Source organism: Oncorhynchus keta, chromosome 12 (genome assembly GCF_023373465.1).
Source record: "Oncorhynchus keta strain PuntledgeMale-10-30-2019 chromosome 12, Oket_V2, whole genome shotgun sequence".
Taxonomy (NCBI): domain Eukaryota; kingdom Metazoa; phylum Chordata; class Actinopteri; order Salmoniformes; family Salmonidae; genus Oncorhynchus; species Oncorhynchus keta.
The window spans coordinates 35,215,527-35,240,480 of NC_068432.1; the positions used below are offsets into that span (position 1 = coordinate 35,215,527).

Below are 24,954 nucleotides of genomic sequence, written 5' to 3' on the forward strand. Positions count from 1 at the left end.
CACACACTGTGTTATAACTATACTATAGAAACACAATCCACACACTGTGTTATAACTTTACTATAGAAACACAATCCACACACTGTTATAACTATACTATAGAAACACCAACCACACACTGTGTTATAACTATACTATAGAAACACAATCCACACACTGTGTTATAACTTACTATAGAAACACAATCCACACACTGTGTTATAACTATACTATAGAAACACAATCCACACACTGTGTTATAACTATACTATAGAAACACAATCCACACACTGTGTTATAACTATACTATAGAAACACAATCCAAACACACTGTGTTATAACTATACAATCCAAACACACTGTGTTATAACTATACTATAGAAACACAATCCACACACTGTGTTATAACTATACTATAGAAACACAATCCACACACTGTGTTATAACTATACTATAGAAACACAATCCACACACTGTTATAACTATACTATAGAAACACAATCCACACACTGTGTTATAACTATACTATAGAAACACAATCCAAACACACTGTGTTATAACTATACAATCCAAACACACTGTGTTATAACTATACTATAGAAACACAATCCACACACTGTGTTATAACTATACTATAGAAACACAATCCACACACTGTGTTATAACTATACTATAGAAACACAATCCACACACTGTTATAACTATACTATAGAAACACAATCCACACACTGTGTTATAACTATACTATAGAAACACAATCCACACACTGTGTTATAACTATACTATAGAAACACAATCCACACACTGTGTTATAACTATACTATAGAAACACAATCCACACACTGTGTTATAACTATACTATAGAAACACAATCCAAACACACTGTGTTATAACTATACTATAGAAACACAATCCACACACTGTGTTATAACTATACTATAGAAACACAATCCACACACTGTGTTATAACTATACTATAGAAACACAATCCACACACTGTGTTATAATTATACTATAGAAACACAATCCACACACTGTGTTATAACTATACTATAGAAACACAATCCACACACTGTGTTATAACTATACTATAGAAACACAATCCACACACTGTGTTATAACTATACTATATAAACACAATCCAAACACACTGTGTTATAACTATACTATATAAACACCATCCACACACTGTGTTATAACTATACTATAGAAACACCATCCACACACTGTGTTATAACTATACTATAGAAACACAATCCACACACTGTGTTATAACTATACTATAGAAACACAATCCACACACTGTGTTATAACTATACTATAGAAACACAATCCACACACTGTGTTATAACTTTACTATAGAAACACAATCCACACACTGTGTTATAACTATACTATAGAAACACAATCCACACACTGTGTTATAACTATACTATAGAAACACAATCCACACACTGTGTTATAACTATACTATAGAAACACAATCCACACACTGTGTTATAACTATACTATAGAAACACAATCCACACACTGTGTTATAACTATACTATAGAAACACAATCCACACACTGTGTTATAACTATACTATAGAAACACAATCCACACACTGTGTTATAACTATACTATAGAAGCACAATCCAAACACACTGTGTTATAACTATACTATAGAAACACAATCCACACACTGTGTTATAACTATACTATAGAAACACAATCTACACACTGTGTTATAACTATACTATAGAAACACAATCCACACACTGTGTTATAACTTTACTATAGAAACACAATCCACACACTGTGTTATAACTATACTATAGAAACACAATCCACACACTGTGTTATAACTTTACTATAGAAACACAATCCACACACTGTGTTATAACTATACTATAGAAACACAATCCACACACTGTGTTATAACTATACTATAGAAACACAATCCACACACTGTGTTATAACTTTACTATAGAAACACAATCCAAACACACTGTGTTATAACTATACTATAGAAACACAATCCACACACTGTGTTATAACTATACTATAGAAACACAATCCACACACTGTGTTATAACTATACTATAGAAACACAATCCACACACTGTGTTTTACTATAGAAACACAATCCAAACACACTGTGTTATAACTATACTATAGAAACACAATCCACACACTGTGTTATAACTATACTATAGAAACACAATCCACACACTGTGTTATAACTATACTATAGAAACACAATCCACACACTGTGTTATAACTTTACTATAGAAACACAATCCACACACTGTGTTATAACTATACTATAGAAACACAATCCACACACTGTGTTATAACTATACTATAGAAACACAATCCAAACACACTGTGTTATAACTTTACTATAGAAACACAATCCACACACTGTGTTATAACTATACTATAGAAACACAATCCACACACTGTGTTATAACTATACTATAGAAACACAATCCAAACACACTGTGTTATAACTATACTATAGAAACACAATCCACACACTGTGTTATAACTATACTATAGAAACACAATCCACACACTGTGTTATAACTATACTATAGAAACACAATCCACACACTGTGTTATAACTATACTATAGAAACACAATCCACACACTGTGTTATAACTATACTATAGAAACACAATCCACACACTGTGTTATAACTATACTATAGAAACACAATCCACACACTGTGTTATAACTATACTATAGAAACACAATCCAAACACACTGTGTTATAACTATACTATAGAAACACAATCCACACACTGTGTTATAACTATACTATAGAAACACAATCCAAACACACTGTGTTATAACTATACTATAGAAACACAATCCACACACTGTGTTATAACTATACTATAGAAACACAATCCACACACTGTGTTATAACTATACTATAGAAACACAATCCACACACTGTGTTATAACTATACTATAGAAACACAATCCACACACTGTGTTATAACTTTACTATAGAAACACAATCCACACACTGTGTTATAACTTTACTATAGAAACACAATCCACACACTGTGTTATAACTATACTATAGAAACACAATCCACACACTGTGTTATAACTTTACTATAGAAACACAATCCACACACTGTGTTATAACTATACTATAGAAACACAATCCACACACTGTGTTATAACTATACTATAGAAACACAATCCACACACTGTGTTATAACTATACTATAGAAACACAATCCACACACTGTGTTATAACTATACTATAGAAGCACAATCCACACACTGTGTTATAACTTTACTATAGAAACACAATCCACACACTGTGTTATAACTATACTATAGAAACACAATCCAAACACACTGTGTTATAACTATACTATAGAAACACAATCCACACACTGTGTTATAACTTTACTATAGAAACACAATCCACACACTGTGTTATAACTTTACTATAGAAACACAATCCACACACTGTGTTATAACTATACTATAGAAACACAATCCACACACTGTGTTATAACTTTACTATAGAAACACAATCCACACACTGTGTTATAACTTTACTATAGAAACACAATCCACACACTGTGTTATAACTATACTATAGAAACACAATCCAAACACACTGTGTTATAACTATACTATAGAAACACAATCCACACACTGTGTTATAACTATACTATAGAAACACAATCCACACACTGTGTTATAACTATACTATAGAAACACAATCCACACACTGTGTTATAACTATACTATAGAAACACAATCCAAACACACTGTGTTATAACTATACTATAGAAACACAATCCAAACACACACTGTGTTATAACTATACTATAGAAACACAATCCACACACTGTGTTATAACTATACTATAGAAACACAATCCACACACTGTGTTATAACTATACTATAGAAACACAATCCACACACTGTGTTATAACTATACTATAGAAACACAATCCACACACTGTGTTATAACTATACTATAGAAACACAATCCACACACTGTGTTATAACTATACTATAGAAACACAATCCAAACACACTGTGTTATAACTATACTATAGAAACACAATCCACACACTGTGTTATAACTATACTATAGAAACACAATCCACACACTGTGTTATAACTATACTATAGAAACACAATCCACACACTGTGTTATAACTATACTATAGAAACACAATCCACACACTGTGTTATAACTATACTATAGAAACACAATCCACACACTGTGTTATAACTATACTATAGAAACACAATCCACACACTGTGTTATAACTATACTATAGAAACACAATCCACACACTGTGTTATAACTTTACTATAGAAACACAAGGATGTCTTTTAAGCCTAAATGCAAATGGTGCTGATTTAAATTATATCACCTTACACCTGTTTTAGTAATGTTTGTTTTATGATAATATTATCTAATCGTCATGATAAAAGTAATAAAATGCTTCAGTACCAGTGCTATCATTACATAACAAATTCCAAACTCAGTGAATATTTGAGCTTAATTAACTTGGACCATATGCTACCCTGTGATGATGTGTGTGCATGTGCAAAGGCAATTGTTTGACATTTCACATCAAAGCAGAAAGCGTGGGAGGCATCAGCTTTTTAATGCTCACTGACACAGATTTGTCCAGTGCGCAGGAAGAATTGCACACGTTATGTATGACAGCCATCAAAGACAGCTCTGTGTGAACAGGGTGTTTAACTCCATATACAGTCCTGTATGTTTCTTTTTAACTTACACATTTAAAAGGCCTCTGTGTTTAAAGGGATACTTCAGGATTTTAGCATGCTAGTAGATACCCATAGACCTTCAGTCATTGTGCTAACGCTAGTTAGCATTGGCTTGTGAAACTACCTTTAACTTCCTTCATACTGGATGGACACAGAAACATCTGACTCTGGAGAAAGTCCCAAAGTATCCATTAAAGAATACGTTTTTGTCATTTCAAAGGGGAATCATTTTGCGGTCATCGTTGCTATAGTTGTTGTTAAAGATTAAGTGAAAAGGGTCCAGATACTTATTATGGTTTGCAATAACATCAACTCCAGGCATGAAAAAATGAGTTTGTGTACACTTAATATATATGTTCCTTTCCCTCCCTAGCTGGCATGTCTATAAATTAGTCACAAAATGGCATTCAGAGAAGTAGCATAATAGGAAGTGATTTTCTACAAAAGTCTGATTTCCAACTACGTTTACTCAGCTTGGCGGAATCAGGCATGAGCTCTGACCTCCACCACCATAAACAGACCCAGCATGGGAGTAGCGTGCAGATTGACTACCAATCTGACCATAGATTGGCTCATCCTGGGTCCCTATGTTGGCTCAGCACATTCTGTGATTTCCCCTAATGGTTCCCATCTGGGTCAGTGGTTAGAGTGCTGGTGATGTGGAGACACATTCTGTTACTGTACATTTACTAGATGGTTCAATGTGAGGAGCACTGTGGGCTGGTTTCCTGGACACAGATTAAACCTGCTCAGGTGTTCTGTCACTAAACACAAAACACCTTCTAAAGTCCTTCTTCTTCTCATTATCTTTCCCACTCCCTTACTTTCTCCGTCCTCTCTTCTTAATCATTTTCTTCATTTACCACCCTCTCCTCCTCATCCTCTCCTCTCTGTTAGTAATGCGTGAGAGCTCCACAGGCCGTGGAGTCTTTCGTGTTTACTTAAGGATCTCAGAGAGACGCCTGGAGACCATTGAATCACATCTCCTATTTGATTTGTGCAAATCAAATCCACCTGAGAGCATGGTGACATTGCTTCCTCCTACTGAAGCTGGCAACAATGCGCCACTCTCCACTAATCCAACATTATTTAGCACAAAACACTCAGAACAGAAATCAGGCCATGTTCACAGTGGGGAGGGCAGAGGGCACTCACTTTTATTGTATTTGTATTTTTATTTTACCTTTATTTAACTAGGCAAGTCAGTTAAGAACAAATTCTTACTTTCAATGACTGCCTAGGAACAGTGGGTTAACTGCCTGCCAGATTTGTACCTTGTCAGCTTGGGGGTTTGAACTTGCAACCTTCCAGTTACTAGTCCAACGCTCTAACCACTAGGCTACCCTGCCGCCCACTCACCCATTCACTCACTCACAAGCAAAATCAGGGGATATTTTCATGCCATTGGAAATGACTTGAAATACCAACTTGAATTGACTCTTTGTAATTGTATTGGGCCGGTCTGATTTCCCCTGATGCTGTGAGCCAGTCTAGTTTCTTGGAAAACAGGAGGTATTTCTAGGTAGGGGATGACCTCTGCTGCTAGGAGGGATAATGGTGAGTGTATTGACTCAGGGCGAGGCGAGAGCAAGTGATTGGTATGGTGAGGAGGAGGAGGAGGAGGAGGAGGAGGAGGAGGAGGAGGAGGAGGAGGAGGAGGAGGAGGAGGAGGAGGAGGCTGGGGAGGTGGCTGGTTGTCATCAGGTGATGGCGGATCACTGAGCATTACTTGGTAATATGTTGGTTTGTGGTGGGATTAATGGACAACTGAACTGTAATAACAGTCATGGATTCATGTAATGATAATTCACCCACTCAGACTCTACATCCTAAATTAGAATGGTTGGCAGAGAGTGAGATGTATTCACTTTAAGGAATTCAAATCACAGAGGGGAGTGTGGTCACGAGGTAGTTAGCAAACTGAGTGTTCCAGTGGTTTCACTTTTTGACTAATGTGAAAGTACAGCATCGCATCCTTGCCTTCTGACCTAATCTTTACTTCATTATCTGGATAGAAGCTATTCTGTTATAATGCTAAAGCTTTAGAGATAAAGATCAAGGTCAAATCTTAAGTGAGTAGTAAGCTAATAACAATGAATCTATTTTTTTAAAACATAAACACTGTATATTTCTTCTGTATTTCAGTAACAAGAAGCTCCGGACTCCTCCCAACTATTTCATCATGAATCTGGCAGTGAGTGACTTCCTCATGGCCATCACACAGTCCCCTATCTTCTTTGTCAACTGTCTCTACAAGGAGTGGGTTTTTGGAGAAACAGGTACTTTTACCTTCATCCCATAACTTTGGTAAAATAACGCATCAAATCAGTGGTCTTAATGGAAAGCTTCAGCTACTTTGGTATTTGGAGCTGAATTACGCTATCCATGCTGAACAAAAAATGCAAATGAATTATGTGGAAATTCCATCTCTTTGCATCACAAATGTTCTATCCTGTGAGATTACTCAGATTGTAAGATCTCTAAATGATTTCTGTACAGGCTGTAAGATGTACGCCTTCTGTGGGGCCTTATTCGGGATCACCTCCATGATCAACCTGCTGGCTATCTCCATTGACCGCTACATCGTCATCACCAAGCCCCTACAGGCCCTCCACTGGACCTCTAAACGCCGCACCTCCGTCGTCATCGTCATAGTCTGGCTCTACTCGCTGGCCTGGAGCCTGGCGCCTCTCTTTGGCTGGAGTGAGTTCCCTCCACTAGCGCCATCCTTTTGGGTGCCAGTTTTCTGACTGTTTCTGCTCTCTTGCCAATGTGTTAGGGAATAGTCATTCCATGTGCTAGACAATCACACATTTGCTAGACAATGACACTAATAGAGTTGGCGAGAGTCCAAACAGATCTCGGACCAGACTACCATCCTTTTATCTTATCTCTACAACGCTCTCACTTCCCATCACTTGTCTTTGTTTCTCTGCAGATACAATAATCTCCTCTCTCTTTCTCAAACACCTGATCTCCAACCCTGACACTTACCCTGACCGTAGCCTTAATCCCAACCCTAACCCTAACCCCAACCGGAACCCTAACCTTAACCCCAACCCCAACACTAATCTTAACCCATTGCCCCTCACCAGGTTCGTATATCCCTGAGGGCCTGATGACCTCCTGTACGTGGGATTATGTGACCTCCACACCAGCCAATAGGAGTTACACTCTCATGCTATGCATCTTTGTGTTCTTCATCCCACTGGGCATCATCTCCTACTGCTACCTCTGCATGTTCCTGGCCATACGCACTGCCAGTAGGTAAGCTGATACATTCACACAACCATGCAGTGGTGGAAAAAGTACTCACTTGTCAAGCTTGAGTAAAAGTAAAGATACCTTAAAAACCTCTTAAGGATCTGCCCCTTTTTTCAATTTTCGCCTACAATTGCCTGTAGCTCAGGACTTGAAGCAAGCATATGCTTAACACTTTGAAGTTTGTAGAAATGTAAAATGAATGTAGTATAATATAACACATTAGATCTGGTAAAAGATAATACAAAAAAAAATGTGCTTTTTTGTATTTTTTTTGTACCATAATCTTTGAAATGCAAGAGAAAGTCCATAATGTATTAATACAGCCCAGGCGCAATTTAGATTTTGGCCACTGGTTGGCAGCAGTGTATGTGCAACATCTTAGACTGATCCAATGAAACATTGCATTTCTGTTCAAAACGTTGTATCAAGACTGCCCAAATGTGCTTAATTGGTTTATTAATAACTTTTCAAGTTCATGACTGTGCGCTTTCCTCAAACAATAGCATGGTATTCTTTCACTGTAATAGCTAATGTAAATTGGACAGTACAGTTAGCTTAAATTCTTGTTAATTTTTCTGCCAATATCAGATACAGTTCCAGTCTGAAGTTTACATACACTTAGGTTGGAGTCATTAAAACTCGTTTTTCAACCACTCCACAAATTTATTGTTAACAAACTATAGTTTTGGCAATTTTTGTGCATGACACAAGTCATTTTTCCAACAATTGTTCACAGACAGATAATTTCACTTATTATTCACTGTATTACAATTCCAGTGGTTCAGAAGTTTACATACACTAAGTTGACTGTGTCTTTAAATAGCTTGGAAAATTACCAGAAAATTATGTCATGGCTATAGAAGCTTCTGATAGGCTATTATTCTGACATTTCACATTCTTAAAATAAAGTGGTGATCCTAACTGAACTAAGACAGGGAATTTGAACTAAGATTAAATGTCAGGAATTGTGAAAAACTGAGTTTAAATGTATTTGGCTAAGGTGTATGTAAACTTCCTACTTCAACTGTATGTCTTTGTCCTGGAAAATGTTCTTGTTACTTCCAACCTCATGCTAATCGCATTAGCCTATATTAGCTCAGCCATCCCGTGGGGGACCCGCCGATTCTGTAGAGCTGTGGTTCCCAAACTTTTTATGGTCCCAAAAATTCAACCTCCAGCTGTAGTACGCCCTCTAGCACCAGGCCTACCTCGGCCAAAGCCGGACGACGCTGGGCCAATTGTGCGCCGCCTTATGGGACTCCCAATCACGTCCGGATGTGATACAGCCTGGATTCAACCAGGGACTGTAGTAGAGGTCGACCGATTATGATTCTTCAACGCCGATACCGATACCGATTATTGGAGGACCGAAAAAAACTATATTGATTATTGGAGGACCAAAAAAAGCCGATACTGATTAATCGGACAATTTTTAAAAATGTATTTGTAATGACAATTACAACAATACTGAATTAACACTTATTTTAATTTAATATAATACATCAATAAAATCAAGTTACCCTCCAGTAAATAATGAAACATGTTCAATTTGGTTTAAATAATGCAAAAACAAAGTGTTGGAGAAGAAAGTAAAAGTGCAATATGTGCTATGTAAGAAAGCTAACGTCTCCTTGCTCCTCCCTGGGCTCGAACCAACAACACAACGACAACAGCCACCATTGAAGCAGCGTTACAAATGCAGAGCAAGGGGAACAACGACTAGGAGGCTCAGAGCGAGTGACGTTTGAAACGCTATTAGCGCGCGCTAACTAGCTAGCCACTTTATTTTGGTTACACCAGCCTCATCTCGGGAGTTGATAGGCTTGAAGTCATAAACAGCACAATGCTTGACACACAACGAAGAGCTGCTGGCAAAACGCCCGAAAGTGCAGTTTGAATTAATGTTTACGCGCCTGCTTCTGCCTACCACCGCTCAGTCAGATACTTAGATGTTGGATGCTCAGTCAGATTATATGCAACGCAGGACACGCTAGATAATATCTAGTAATATCATCAACCATGTGTAGTTAACTAGTGATTATGATTGTTTTTTATAAGATAAGTTTAAAGCTAGCTAGCAACTTACCTTGGCTTACTGTATTTGCGTAACAGGCAGTCTCCTTGTGGAGTGCAACGAGAGAGAGGCAGGTCATTATTGCGTTGCACTAGTTAACTGTAAGGTTGCAAGATTGGATCCCCCGAGCTGACAGGGTGAAAATCTGTCGTTCTGCCCCTGAACGAGGCAGTTTACCCACCGTTCCTAGGCCGTCATTGAAAATAAGAATGTGTTCTTAACTAACGTGCCTAGTTATATAAATGTCTAAAAAAATAATAATAATAAATTTAAAAATATATATATTTTTTTAAATCGGCAAATCGGCGCCCAAAAACACAGATTTCCGATTGTTATGAAAACTTGAAATCGGCCCTAATTAATCGGCCATTCCGATTAATCTGTCAACCTCTAGATTGTAGTGACGCGTCTTGCACTGAGATGCAGTCTTCACTGACATTTTCAACCTCTCTCTGTCTGAGTCTGTAATAAAACATGTTTTAAGCAGACCACCATTGTGCCTGTGCCCAAGAACACTAAGGTAACATGCCTAAATGACTACCGACCCGTAGCACTCACGTCTGTAGCCACGAAGTGCTTTAAAAGGCTGGTCATGGCTCACATCAATACCATTATCCTAGAAACGCTAGATCCACTCCAATGTGCATACCGTCCCAACAGATCCACAGATGATGCAATCTCTATTGCACTCCACACTGCCCTTTCCCACCTGGACAAAAGGAACACCTCTGTGAGAATGCTATTTATTGACTACAGGCACGACTCCAACACCCTCATTAAGTTTGCAGATGACACAACAGTGGTAGGCCTGATCACCGACAACAATGAGACAGCCTATAGGGAGGTGGTCAGAGACCTGGCCATGTGGTGCCAGGGTAACAACCTCTTCCTCAACGTGATCAAGACAAAGGAGATGATTGTGGACTCCATTAAAAGGAGGACCGAGCATGCCCCCATTCTCATTGACGGGGTTGCAGTGGAGCAGGTTGAGAGCTTCAAGATTCTTGGTGTCCACATCACCAACAAACTAACATGGTCCAAGCACACCAAGACAGTCGTGAAGAGGGTATGACAAAACCTATTCCCTCTCAGGAGACTGAAAAGATTTGGCTTGGGTCCTCAGATCCTCAAAAGGTTCTACAGCTGCACTGGTTGCATCACTGCCTGGTATGGCAACTGCTCGGCCTCCGACCGCAAGGCACTACACACGGAGGCAGAACTCCAATCTTTCCTAGAGGGAATCTCACTACCTAAACTATCAGAGACCGACAAAGAAGATCTCAACTCCCCCTTCACTCCTGAGGAGATCCTGTAGGCAATTAGCTCCACGCCACCTAATAAGTCCCCAGGCCCAGATGGATTCCCCAGAGAGTTCTACAATGCTGGAGGATTTTTACAAAAACTGAGTTCTCCCAGACTCAATGCACACAGCTCGCATTACAGTTTTGCTCAAAAATGACAAGGACCCCCTATCCTGCTCGTCCTTCCGGCCCATAAGCTTGTTGGATTTCGACTATAAAATAATTACCAAATTGCTCGCCAAAAGACTAAACACTCTTCTTCCAAAAATAATAAAAGCCGACCAAACTGGATTTATTAGAAACAGATACTCTTCTGATAACATTCCTAGTCTTTTTGATATTTTTGATCAAGTAAACGTACAGAAGACCCCTGTCCTGCTGGCCTCACTGGATGCTGAGAAGCCGTTTGACAGGATGGAGTGGATCTTTCTGTTTTCAGTCTTAGAAAAGTTCAATATGGGCCCAAATTTTATTAAATCAGGGTCAGGGACCGGACCAAGGTGCAGTGTGGTGAGGGTACATTTCCTTTTATTAAGAATGTCGCCAACAAAAACAAGAAACAACAAAACGAACGTGAAGCTGGAGGCAGTCGCTGGAGGCTCCGGACTGGAGGCAGTCGCTGGAGGCACCGGACTGGAGGCAGTCGCTGGAGGCTCCGGACCGTCACTGCAGGCTCCGGGCCATGGATCATCACTGGAGGCTTCGTGCATGGGTCATCACTGGAGGGAGGAGACGTATAGGCAGCCTGGTGTGTGGAGCTTCCACAGGGCTTACCAGGCTGGGGAGACATACAGTAGGCCTGGTTCTGGGAGCAGGCAGAGGACTCACCAGGCTGGGGAGACCTACAGGAGGCCTGGTTCTGGGAGCAGGCACAGGACTCACCAGGCAGGGGAGACATACTGGAGGCGTAGTTCTTGGAGCAGGCACCGGATACACTGGGCCGTGGAGGCACACTGGAGGTCTCGAGCGTAGATTCTGCACAACCCGTCCTAGCTGGATGGTTACCTTCGCCCGGCAATAGCAGGGCGCTAGCACAGGACGCACTGGGCTGTGCAGACGCACCGGCGACACAGTGCACAGAGCCAGCGCAGGATATCCTGGGCCGAAGAGACGCACTGGAGGCCAGATGCGCTGAGCCGGCACCATCCGTCCTGGCTGGATGCCCACTCTAGCCCGGCCGATGCGGGGAGCTGGAAGATAGCGTGTGCATTGGAGACATCGTGCGCATCATTGCATAACACGGTGCCTGACCAGTCACACGCTCCCCACGGTAAGCACGGGGAGTTGACTGAGGTCTCCAACCTGACTCAGCCAATCTCCTCGTGTTCCCCCACCCAATTTTTTTTTTGGGGGGGGGCTGCCTCTCGTACTAGCTCCGCTGTGCCAACTCCTCGTATCTGCTTTCGCCGCCTCTATCTCCTCCCTTTGACGCCGATACTCTCCAGCCTTTGCCCAGTGTCCCTTGCCTTCCAAGATCTCCTCCCATGTCCATTCCTCCAGAAAACGCTGCTCCTCCCGGCCACGCCGCTTGGTCCGTTTGTGGTGGGTAGTTCTGTCACGAAACGTCGTCAGGGAAATGACCTGACCAAGGTGCAGAGTGGTGAGCGTACATTTATTTTTATTAAGAATGTCGCCAACAAAAACAAGAAACAACAAAACAAACGTGAAGCTTACTAGGGCTATACAGGCCACTAACAAAGTCAACTACCCACAACTAAGGTGGAAAAACAGGCTGCCTAAGTATGATTCCCAATCAGAGACAACTGTCCCTGATTGAGAACCATACCCGGCCAAAACATATAACCAGAAAACATAGAAATAAAGAAACTAGAATGCCCACCCTAGTCACAGGGGCGTGAGCTTGAGGTCATTTGCACACAAACATTTTTACAATGATGGAAAGACCTGTGTGTTGTCCTTGTTAATGCAGACAGAGAAGAGCTCCAATTTCTAAATCTTTGCCTCAATTTTGTTCGGTCACATTGACTGTAGTTGCGGAGAGTCCCTGTAATCCTGGATTCAGATCATTCAGGCGAGAAAAACATCTCCCAGATAGGCCAGTCGTGTGAGAAACTCGTCATCATACAAGCGGTCAGAGAAGTGAAAATGATGGTCAGTAAAGAAAAAACTTAGTTATACTTAATACTTTGTCCCTTGATAACCAGCACACTTCTGTATGTCCATATCATTTCATAATGCCCATATCATTGCATAATGCAGAAAATACATGAGAGTTCAGGGACATTGCTTTATTTAGGGCTGAGATCCTGTTAACGGGATCAATATGACAGAAGCCAGTGAAAGTGCAGGGCGCCAAATTCAAAACAACAGAAATCTCATAATTAAAATTCCTCAAACATACATATATCTTATACCATTTCAAAGGTAATCTTGTTGTTAATCCCACCACAGTGTCCGATTTCAAATAGGCTTTACAGCGAAAGCACAACAAACGATTATGTTAGGTCAGAGCCAAGTCACAGAAAAACAGTCATTTTTCCAGCCAAAGAGTGGAGTCACAAAAATCAGAAATAGAGAGAGAATTAATCTCTAACCTTTGATGATCTTCATCAGATGACACTCATAGGACTTCATGTTACACAATACATGTATGTTTTGTTCGATAAAGTGCATATTTATGTAAAAAAAATCTCAGTATACGTTGGCGTGTTGTTCAGTAGTTCCAAAAACATCCGGTGATTTTGCAGAGAGCCACATCAATTTACAGAAATACTCATTATAAATGTTGATGAAAATACAAGTGTTATACATATATAAACTTCTCCTTAATGCAACCGCTGTGTCAGATTTCAAAAAATATTTACGGAAAAAGCAAACCATGCAATAATCTGAGTACGGCGCTCAGAGACCCAACAAGCCAAAAAGATATCCGCCATATTTTGCAGTCAACAGAAGTCAGAAATAACATTATAAATATTCACTTACCTTTGATGATCTTCATCAGAATGCACTCCCAGGAATCCCAGTTCCCCAATAAATGTTTGATTTGTTTGATAATGTCCATCATTTATGTCCAAATAGCTACTTTTGTTATCGCGTTTGAAATACAAATCAAAACTCACGAAGCGCATTCACTAGTTGCAGACGACATGTCAAAAATTCTGTTACAGTCCGTAGAAACACGTCAAACGATGTATAGAATCAATCTTTAGGACGTGTTTAACATAAATCTTCAATAATGTTCCAACTGGAGAATTCGAATTTGTCTTCAGCAAAGCAATGTAACGGGAGCTACCTCTCATGTGAATGCGTGCGTGACCAGCTCGTGGCTGCTAGCAGACCTCTGACTCATTCCCCTCTCATTCAGCCCCCCTTCACAGTAGAAGCCTCAAACACGTTTCTAAAGACGGTTGACATCTTGTGGAAGTCGTAGGAAGTGCAACATGACCAATATCCCACTGTATCTTTAATAGGGGCTGAGTTGAAAATCGACCAACCTCAGATTTCCCACTTCCTGGTTGGATTTTTCCTCAGGTTTTTGCCTGCCATATGAGTTCTGTTATACTCACAGACATCATTCAAACAGTTTTAGAAACTTCAGATTGTTTTCTATCCAAATATAATAATAATATGCATATATTAGCAACTGGGACTGAGGAGCAGGCAGTTTACTTTGGCACCTCTGGGCACCTTATTCATTCAAGCTACTCAATACTGCCCCCAGCCATAAGAAGTTAACACAGTTAACCATTTTCACTGTAGTGTTTTAAACGTCTTTCAAGCTGTCAGGCATTCCCTTGACAGAGCCTCTCGGTGGACGCTGCAATGTATGCAAGTGGCATCGGGAGCAACTGCTTGCATGCGCGTTACCACTCCACTATGTCTCCCTGTTATGGCTTTTGCACCTTCAGTACAGATACCAACACATCTTGACCACCAAAGTCCATTTGATGTCACAAAGCTGTCCAGTATTTAAAAAAAAATATCCTCTCCTGTTTCCAGTGGTTTGCAGAGAGGATGTCTTAATTGACCCGCCATAAACGTAATGGACCTATACCAGGAGCTGTGCCAGGCCCGTCACGTCTGTTGGCTCATCCAGCTGTAACGCTTAGAATTCACTGGCTTGGATGCGAAGCAGTAATTGTTTCAAAACATCTCCTGCCATGTCACTGATGCGTCGTGAAACAGTGTTGTTTGATGAAGGCATTGTATGTATAGCTTTTGGGCCTTTTCTCCCAGCATTGTCCCAGCCATATCCGCGACAGCAGGAAGAATTAAGTCCTCCACAATAGCTTCACTGAAGCTGGAGACTCATTTTTAACATTGTAATCTTTATTTAACCAGGTAAGCTAGTTGAGAACAAGTTCTCATTTACAACTGCGACCTGGCCAAGATAAAGCAAAGCAGTGCGACACAAACAACAATACAGAGTTACACATGGAATAAACAAGCGTACAGTCAATAACACAATAGAGAAAAACAACATCTGTATACAGTGTGTGCAAATGGTGTGAGGAGGTAGGCAATAAATAGGCCATTATCATCAAGGCAAAGGGTGGCGACTTTGAAGAATCTCAAATATAAAATATATTTGCATTTGCACACTTTTTTGCTTATTACATGATTCAATGTGTGTTATTTCATAGTTTTGATAGTTTTATCATCACTATTATTCTACAATGTATAAAATAGTAAAAATAAAGAAAACCTTAAATGAGTAGGTGTGTCCAAACTTTTGAGTGACACACACACACACGCACACAATCAAACACACACACACTCATATGCACACACACACACAATCAAACACACATCCAGATGATGGGGCTCTATGACTGTCTGTCTTCCTCTGACATTTTCTCGATCCCCTCTCCATTGCCCACAGAGACATGGAGAAACTGGGCAGTCAGGTGAGGAAGTCCACCCTCATCCAGCAGCAGTCCATAAAGACAGAGTGGAAGCTGGCCAAGATCGCGTTTGTGGTCATCATAGTCTATGTGATGTCCTGGTCTCCCTACGCCTGCGTCACCCTCATCGCCTGGGCTGGGTAAATATAGAGTGGGGTTCAGTTCACATATTCATAAAGCGTTTCAGTAGAATTGCTGAACTAGGATAAGTTTATCCTGTTTTTAGATAATTTTGAATAAGATTACATGGATACATGGGGAACTGATCCTTGATCAGCACTCGTACTCTGAAAAACTTTATGAATTACGCGCAAAGATCTACACTACATGGCCAAAAGTATGTTGACGCCTTCTGTTGAACATCTCATTCCAAAGTCATGGGCATTAATATGGAGTTTGTCCCCCCTTCGCTGCTATAACAGCCTCCACTCTTCTGGGAAGACTTTCCATTAGAAGTTGGAACATTGCTGCGAGACTTGCTTCCATTCGGCCACAAGAGCATTAGTGAGATTGGGCACTGATGTTGGGCGATTAGGCCTGGCTCGCAGTCAGTGTTTCCATTAATCCCAAAGGTGTTCGATGGGGCTCTGTGGAGGCCAGACAAGTTCTTCCATACCGATCTCAACAAACCATTTCTGTTTGGACCTCGCTTTGTTCAGGGCCTTCCCCAAACTGTTGTCACAAAGTTGGAAGCACAGCGTCGTCTAGAATGTCATTTTATTCTTTCGCATTAAGATTTCCCTTCACTGGAAATAAATTGCCTAGCCCTAATCATGAAAAACAGCCCCAGACCATTATTCCTACTCCACCAAACTTTACAGTTGGCACTATGCATTCGGACAGGCTAGCGTTCTCCTGGCATCCGCAAAACTCAGATTCGTCCATCGGACAGCCAGATGGTGAAGCGTGATTCATCACTCCAGAGAACACGTTTCTACTGCTCCAGAGTCCAATGGCAGTGAACTTTACACCATTCCAGCCGACGCTTGGTATTTTGTATGGTGATCTTAGTCTTGTGTGTGGCAGCTTGGCCATAGATACCAATTTCATGAATAGTTATTGTGCTGACATTGCTTCCAGAAGCAGTTTGGAACTTGGTAGTGAGTGTTGCAACAGAGGACAGATGATTTTTACGCATTACGCGCTTCAGCACTTACCGGAACCGTTCCGTGAGCTTGTGCGGCCTACCACTTTGCGCCTGAGCCATTGTTACTCCTAGACATTTCCACTTCACAATAACAGCACTTACAGTTGACCGGAGCAGCTCTAACAGGGCAGAAATTTGATGAACTGTCTTGTTGAAAGTCACCGAGCTCTTCAGTACCGGCCATTCTACTGCCAGTGTTTGTCTATGGAGATTGAATGGCTGTGTGCTCAATTTTATACACCTGTCAGCAACGTGTGTGGCTGAAATAGCCGAAGCCAGTAATTTGAAGGGGTGACCATATACTTTTGGCCATGTAGTGTACTTGTTGAGACACTTAGGCAACGATTATAGTTCGAGGGCATGTGATCTGGGTATGAATGATCTGGAGGCATGAATAGAGGTTTTATCTGACTGTGTTGATTCAGAAATGAAGCTGAGAATTTTTGTACTGCAGAACTTTGGGGTAATGCCGAAGAATCGGTGATACATTCTCTACGAATCTCACTCCAAATCCTCAGAGTAAGGCTGGGATTGGTTCCGAATAGCAGGCACGTCTGTCGAAGAGGTGAGAGTCTGAGACAGACTGTTTTGGGAGTTTCGAAAACGTTGTTTCAAACAGACTGTTTGAAACAGATGGTTTAGAGAGTTGTGTATGGGGAGCGTCTTGTACGTACTGCAGTAGCTTGGCCATGAGTGTACTGCTAAGGCCTTGCTCACACCTCCAGGAGAGTGGATGTGAAGAGAGGAAGTGTAGTCTGTCGGAGAGAAAGGGATAATTAAGAGTATGATTCTTCATGCTCATTCCGCAACACTTTTGGGCCACTGCCGAGCCATACAAACAGGCTGCACAGGAGCTACCTAGGCAGACAGTGCCAACAGAGTGACCAAGGCACAGACGGGCAGGGACTGACCAACGCATGACTGACCATCCACAGACATACTGTACACACACATACAGTTAAGACTCCAATCGTATTGTTAGAGGGTGGAAGCAGAGCAGAATGGAATACTACCTGTGAGGCTTGTAGTGTCCTATTCATGTTCTCTCTCCTTTCAGCTATGGACGTGCCCTCAGCCCCTACTCCAAGGCCGTCCCTGCTGTCATTGCCAAAGCCTCAGCCATCTATAACCCTTTCATCTATGCCATCATCCACTCTAAGTACAGGTGAGTACAGCCATCTCAATGTCTCCCTCCATTAGGGCACAGCTCAAAACATCTTGGAAGAATCTCAGTTGCTCCTCATGTCTTTTCTCCTCTCTTCTCGCTTCCTTCACAAAACGATTTGAAGGTCAGCGGGGAGGGACCTCTAGCTATCTCATACAATGGTTTTTGAGAAGGAGGCGAGAAGAGAGGATGCAAGGAGTACGCAGTTGAGATTCTCCCCTAGTTATGTACTGTCCAAACCTGTCATAACCTAATGTTTGTTTTGGCAAGTTGTCCCCAGGGCTCTTTTGGTGTGATTGGGCTTGGCCAACCAGATGAGACTCTTGTAATAACTGACTTGTTAACTTTACAACTGACTTAGGTGATGATGACAGTAGGGAGGGTTTGGTGTACTGTATGCTTGACATTCTATCTCTCCTTCCCCTTGCCACTCCCCTTTCCTTTCTCCTTTGTTGACTCTCCCATACAGAGACACTCTGGCAGAGAAAGTTCCCTGTCTGCACTTCCTGGCCCAACCCCTCAGGAAGGGCTGTATCTCTATGTCCAACAGCGAGTCCTCCTTCAGGGACCCTATGCTCAGCAGACAGTCCTCCACCTCCAAGACCAAGTTCCATAAAGTGTCCTCCATGTCCACCGGAGACACAGTGAGTTGTTGTGCTTACAGTACCAGTCAAAAGTTTTTCTTAATTTTTACTATTTCATACATTGTAGAATAAGAGTGACATCAAGACATCAAAACTAAACTATGAAATAACACATATGGAATCATGTAGTAACCAAAAATATATTTGAGATTCTTCAAAGTAGCCACCCTTTGACTTGATGACAGCTTTGCACACTCTTGGCATTCTCTCAACCAGCTTCATGAGGTAGTCACCTGGAATGCATTTAAATTAACAGGTGTGCCATGTTAAAAGTTAATTTGTGGAATTTCTTTCCTTCTTAATGCGTTTGAGCCAATCAGTTGCGTTGTGACATGGTATAGGTGGTAGACAGAAGATAGCCCTATTTGGTGAAAGACCAAGTCCATATTATGGCAAGAACAGCTTAAATAAGCAAGGAGAAATGACAATCCATCATTACTTAAAGACATGAAGGTCAGTCAATATGGAACATTTCAATAACTTTAAAAGTTTTCTCAACTGCAGTCGCAAAAACCATCAAGCATGATGATGAAACTGTTTCTCATGAGGACCGCCACAGGAATGGAAGACCCAGAGATACCTTTGCTGTAGAGGATGTCATTAGGGTTAACTGTACCTCAGATTGCAGCCCAAATAAATGCTTCACAGAGTTCAAGTAACAGACACATCTCAACATCAACTGTTCAGAGGAGACTGTGTGAATCAAGCCTTCATGGTCAGTTTGCAGCAAAGAAACCACTACTTGAGGACACCAATAAGAAGAAGAGACTTGCTTGGGCCAATAAACATTAGACCGGTGGAAATCTGTCCTTTGGTTTGATGGGTCCAAATCTTTGATTTTTGGTTCCAACCTCCTTATGTGTAGTTCCCACCGTGAAGCATGGACGAGGAGGTGTGGGGGTGTGGGGGTGCTTTGCTGGTAACACTGTTTGTGATTGATTTAGAATTCAAGGCACACTTAACAAGCATGGCTACCACAGCATTCTGCAGCAATACGCCATCCCATCTGGTTTGTGCTTAGTTGGACTATCATTTGTTTTTCAAGAGGACAATGACCCAACACATCTCCAGGTTGTGTAAGGGCTATTTGACCAAGAAGGAGTGTGATGGAGTGCTGCATCAAATGATCTGGCCACCACAATCACTTGACCTTTTACCCAATTGAGATGAGGTGGACCCCAGAGTATAGGAAAAGCAGCCAACAAGTGCACAGCATATGTGGGAACTCCTCCTATAGATATGCTTCTGTGCATCTCTGCTAAAATCTGGGTAAAAGATTGTAGGACATCGTGAGTCTTATTCAGTACATTTAGTTGTTGCTTGCCTTTCTCAAGTGTACCAACCTTGCCAGCAGACATGCCAGCTAAGATATTAGACAAGATAGCTACTCTAACTTGATTGATAGCCTGAAATGTCCTTTTGGTAGTTAGTTATGAGGTTGGGAGATTGGCAACCTATCTGGGCTAGCTAAAGACAAAATTGCTAAGTGGCTAGTAGTATTACAGAGAAAAAACAAACAAACAATTTTATTTATTTATTTATTATTAATTAATAAATAAATAAATAAATAAATAAATAAAAGGACAAATCTGAGGGGACACGTGCCCCTATGGGCATAACACACAATAACTTCACTATGTGTTTACATGCTGGATTGGAGATCAGCTGCTGAGTGAGGACAAAGACAAAAAACTCCCTGACACATCCCAGGGCTCTTTGCTAACTGGCTGTCACACACAGGCATCCAGCAGCACAGCAATAACTTTACTATGTGTACATGCTGGATTAGAGCTCAGCTGCTGAGTGGATAACTGGCTAACACACAGCAGCACACCAGGAGCTGTTGGTCTGATGATCTCTCTATCGAGGTTCTGTGTGTTTGATGTGGGAGGCCCATGGGGAGAGGTCTGTAGGGGAAATAGGTGTCCCTTCACATTACCTCTGAGCCCTTTCAGAGCTGTGTGTCCAGTGTCCACTGGTCTGGGGAGGGGTAGCAGGGCCCACCTGCCATGGGCAGGCTCAGCACTTGTATGGCTGCCGGTTCCATTTTATACCTTCTGCAAGTGCTTAGTCCACACAAACACAACTAAACAGTAGGATGTCCATATCCTGGACATCCTACAATTGTGTCCAAACACAAAGGATTTACCCAATAATCCCCTTTCAATTTTAGAGTTTTCAGTTATCTAGGCATGCTTTATTGAAACTGAATGTACAGCTACATTACATATACTGACCTGGCTGACCTGGCTGACCTGGCTGACTTGGACCTGGCTGACCTGGCTGACTTGGCTGACTTGGACCTGGCTGACCTGGCTGACTTGGCTGACTTGGACCTGGCTGACTTGGCTGACCTGGACCTGGCTGACTTGGCTGACTTGGACCTGGCTGACCTGGCTGACTTGGACCTGGCTGACCTGGCTGACTTGGCTGACTTGGACCTGGCTGACTTGGCTGACTTGGACCTGGCTGACTTGGCTGACCTGGACCTGGCTGACTTGGCTGACTTGGACCTGGCTGACTTGGCTGACTTGGACCTGGCTGACTTGGGTGACTTGGACCTGGCTGACTTGGGTGACTTGGACCTGGCTGACTTGGCTGACTTGGACTTGGCAGACTTGGACCTGTCTGACTTGGACCTGGGTGACTTGGCTGACTTGGACCTGGCTGACCTGGCTGACTTGGACCTGGCTGACATGGCTGACTTGGCTGACTTGGACCTGGCTGACTTGGCTGACTTGGCTGACTTGGACCTGGCTGACTTGGACCTGGCTCACTTGGACCTGGCTGACTTGGACCTGGCTGACTTGGACCTGGCTGACGTGGATCTGGCTGACTTGGACCTGGCTGACTTGGACCTGGCTGACTTGGACCTGGCTGACTTGGACCTGGGTGACTTGGCTGACTTGGACCTGGCTGACCTGGCTGACTTGGACCTGGCTGACATGGCTGACTTGGCTGACTTGGACCTGGCTGACTTGGCTGACTTGGCTGACTTGGACCTGGCTGACTTGGACCTGGCTGACTTGGACCTGGCTGACTTGGACCTGGCTGACTTGGACCTGGCTCACTTGGACCTGGCTGACTTGGACCTGGCTGACTTGGACCTGGCTGACTTGGAGCTGTGTTGTGTGTAACTTTCACAGCAGGTGTGGAGTGACGTGGAGCTGGACCCCTACGACCAGCAGAGCCAGTCTCTGAGAATCAGCCACTCCTCTGGAGCTCTGAGAGTGAAGGAGTGCAGACAGTCAGCCCAGCAGCAGGCAGAAAAAGGTAAGGTACGTGTTCAATTCAAATCAAATCAAACTTTATTTGTCACATGCGCCGAATACAACAAGTATAGACCTTACCGTGAAATGCTTACTTACAAGCTCTTAACCAATAGTGCAGTTCAAGAAAGAGTTAAGAAAATATTGAGAATAAACTAAGGTAAAAAATTATAAAAAGTAACACAATAAAATAACAATAACCAGGCTATGTACAGGGGGTACAGGTACTGAGTCAATGTGCGGGGGTACAGGTTAGTTGAGGTCATTGTTACATGTACGTAGGGGTGAAGTGACTATGCATAGATAATAAACAGCGAGTAGCAGCAGTGTACAAAACAAATGGGGGGTGGGGGGGGTCAAAGTAAATAGTCCGGTGGCCATTTGATTAGTTTAGTTGTTCAGCAGTCTTATGGCTTGGGGGTAGAAGCTGTTAATGAGCTTTTTGGTCCTAGACTTGGCGCTCCGGTACCACTTGCCGTGCGGTAGCTGAGAAGACAGTCTATGACTTGGGTGACTGGAGTCAATTGGGTGACTGGAGACACATGTTGGGGCCTTCCTCTGGCACTGCCTAGTATATAGGTCCTGGGTGGCAGGAAGCTTGGCCCAAGTGATGTACTTGGCTGTACACACTACCCTCTGTAGTGCCTTACGGTCAGATGCCGAGCAGTTGCCATACCAGGCGGTGATGCAACAGGTCAGGATGCTCTCGATGGTGCAGCTGTAGAACTTTTGGAGGATCTGGGGACCCATGCCAAATCTTTTCAGTCTCCTGAGGGGGGAAAGGTGTTGTCGTGCCCTCTTAACGTGCCCTCTATTGCCAGGAGTGAGTTGGTGGTTAGAACCTTTCTAAATTTTAACTAATTAAAAGTGACGATGGTAAAAATGTCATTCACTGCCCATTTATTTGGTTCTCTAATAGTGTTTGTCTCCCTCAGGCTGCTGTCCTCAAGAGGGGCTCACTGAGCAGCTGTGACCACGACCTAGTGTCTGAATCTGTGACCAGGGAGGAGGCTGTGGAGGGGTGGCAGGAGGAGGAGAAGACCCAGGAGAGAGCCCCCCCAGTCAGCTCAGGAGGAGGTGGAGGAGCCACCCCCCTGCCGCCCCACCACCAGCCTCCTCACCCCCCAGGTCCCCCAGCACACTGAACAAACACAGAGACTGTGAGGTTCAACACATCATCATCAGCCCCTCGTCAGAGACGACGGGGCACTCTACGGGGCATGGAGCACAGACCTGTGAGGGGAACATGGTACTGGGCCTGCAGAGCTTAAACTGCTCCAATGAACTGCTGGAGTTGGTTGAAAAGTTCCTGTCCTGAAACCCCCCTGGGGAGTCTGTCTGAAGTCTTTGATGTATGCATGATGTGTGGATGTGGTACTGTCACAATATTGTACAATACAGACAATAGAGAGCAAGTGAGGATTGGCATGGTCCAAGAAGGTTATACTTATGTTAAATACAATCAGCTGTAAACAGAATCACCTTTAATCGCTACTGTTCTTCAGTCGCAACACTCTGTGTGTAGCCAATCAGCTTCTAATGCTTTCCCAACTGTCAGAGTATGTGTAATCTACTGTATGATCTTCACACACTTCTGTCCAGTGGTTGTCTTATGTATGGCCTATTTTAATGTTTTAATGACAAACAAATATCTCATGACAAACAATCCTTTGGTCTCCTACTGCAGGCTACTGAGTAAGTTGTCCTATACCTGCTTTAAGTCCTGAGTAGAATCTACCATCACCGCACAAGGACGTAAGGACACTGTAAAGACTTGGATGGACTTGTTTTTTGGTGATCAACCCAGCAGGTTGAAGGATCTTTCTGAAAGTGCTAAAACCAAGAACCACATAATATAAGGACCAACTGATTCACCAGAAATCAATAAGACAAAAGATCCAGTTGATTCAAACCAAATGATGCAGCCCAATCCAAATACATATAAAACATCTAGACTAGAGAGAGTTAGAAAGGCTCAAGCACTGTTACTATACATACGAAACACTTTCCTTAGGGTGAAACTTTGTGTAAAGGAGGAGTATAGAAAATGTAGTAATTTCGGAATTTTGGAAACTAAATCATATAATTACTGAAATGTTTAGAGTATTTTGTGTGTGGCTGTACAAGGTTTGATTACCACTTGTTTTTCAACCGTCTACTACTGGGTTTGTAATCCCCATGGACTGTGGAGCATTTCCTTATTATCTGTCACAAGTACTGTATGTTCTATTGTATGTGCACATGTACAGTATTTCCTGTAGGTACCAGATTACTATTAAATTATGGGTTTATACTATGTGTGGCTTTGAGAAGAAGGGTGGGGGTTTCTATATCAAACTCTGAATAACCCTGATCGAACCTAAAGTCATATTTTGGAAGGGAGCTCGATGCCGGTGTGATATTGGTTAGGTGTCTTTACCTGTGGGATATGTGTTCTTTTAGATGAGGAAATACTTTTACTGCATAAACTCAAAT

At 42.2% G+C, this 24,954-nt stretch overlaps 1 protein-coding gene across 1 annotated transcript in view; it reads left to right on the forward strand.

Annotated features, from left to right (window-relative positions):
- The window catches only part of LOC118391717 (melanopsin-B-like), a 42,521-nt gene extending 17,567 nt beyond the window's left edge, over positions 1-24,954 (forward strand). The window contains exons 3-10 of the mRNA XM_035783218.2: positions 6,893-7,026; positions 7,247-7,450; positions 7,843-8,014; positions 16,233-16,394; positions 18,459-18,566; positions 19,036-19,210; positions 22,357-22,488; positions 23,474-24,954. Coding sequence (XP_035639111.2) covers positions 6,893-7,026; positions 7,247-7,450; positions 7,843-8,014; positions 16,233-16,394; positions 18,459-18,566; positions 19,036-19,210; positions 22,357-22,488; positions 23,474-23,797 — 1,411 coding nt within the window. The 3' untranslated portion in view covers positions 23,798-24,954. The remainder of the gene's footprint in view (positions 1-6,892; positions 7,027-7,246; positions 7,451-7,842; positions 8,015-16,232; positions 16,395-18,458; positions 18,567-19,035; positions 19,211-22,356; positions 22,489-23,473) is intronic.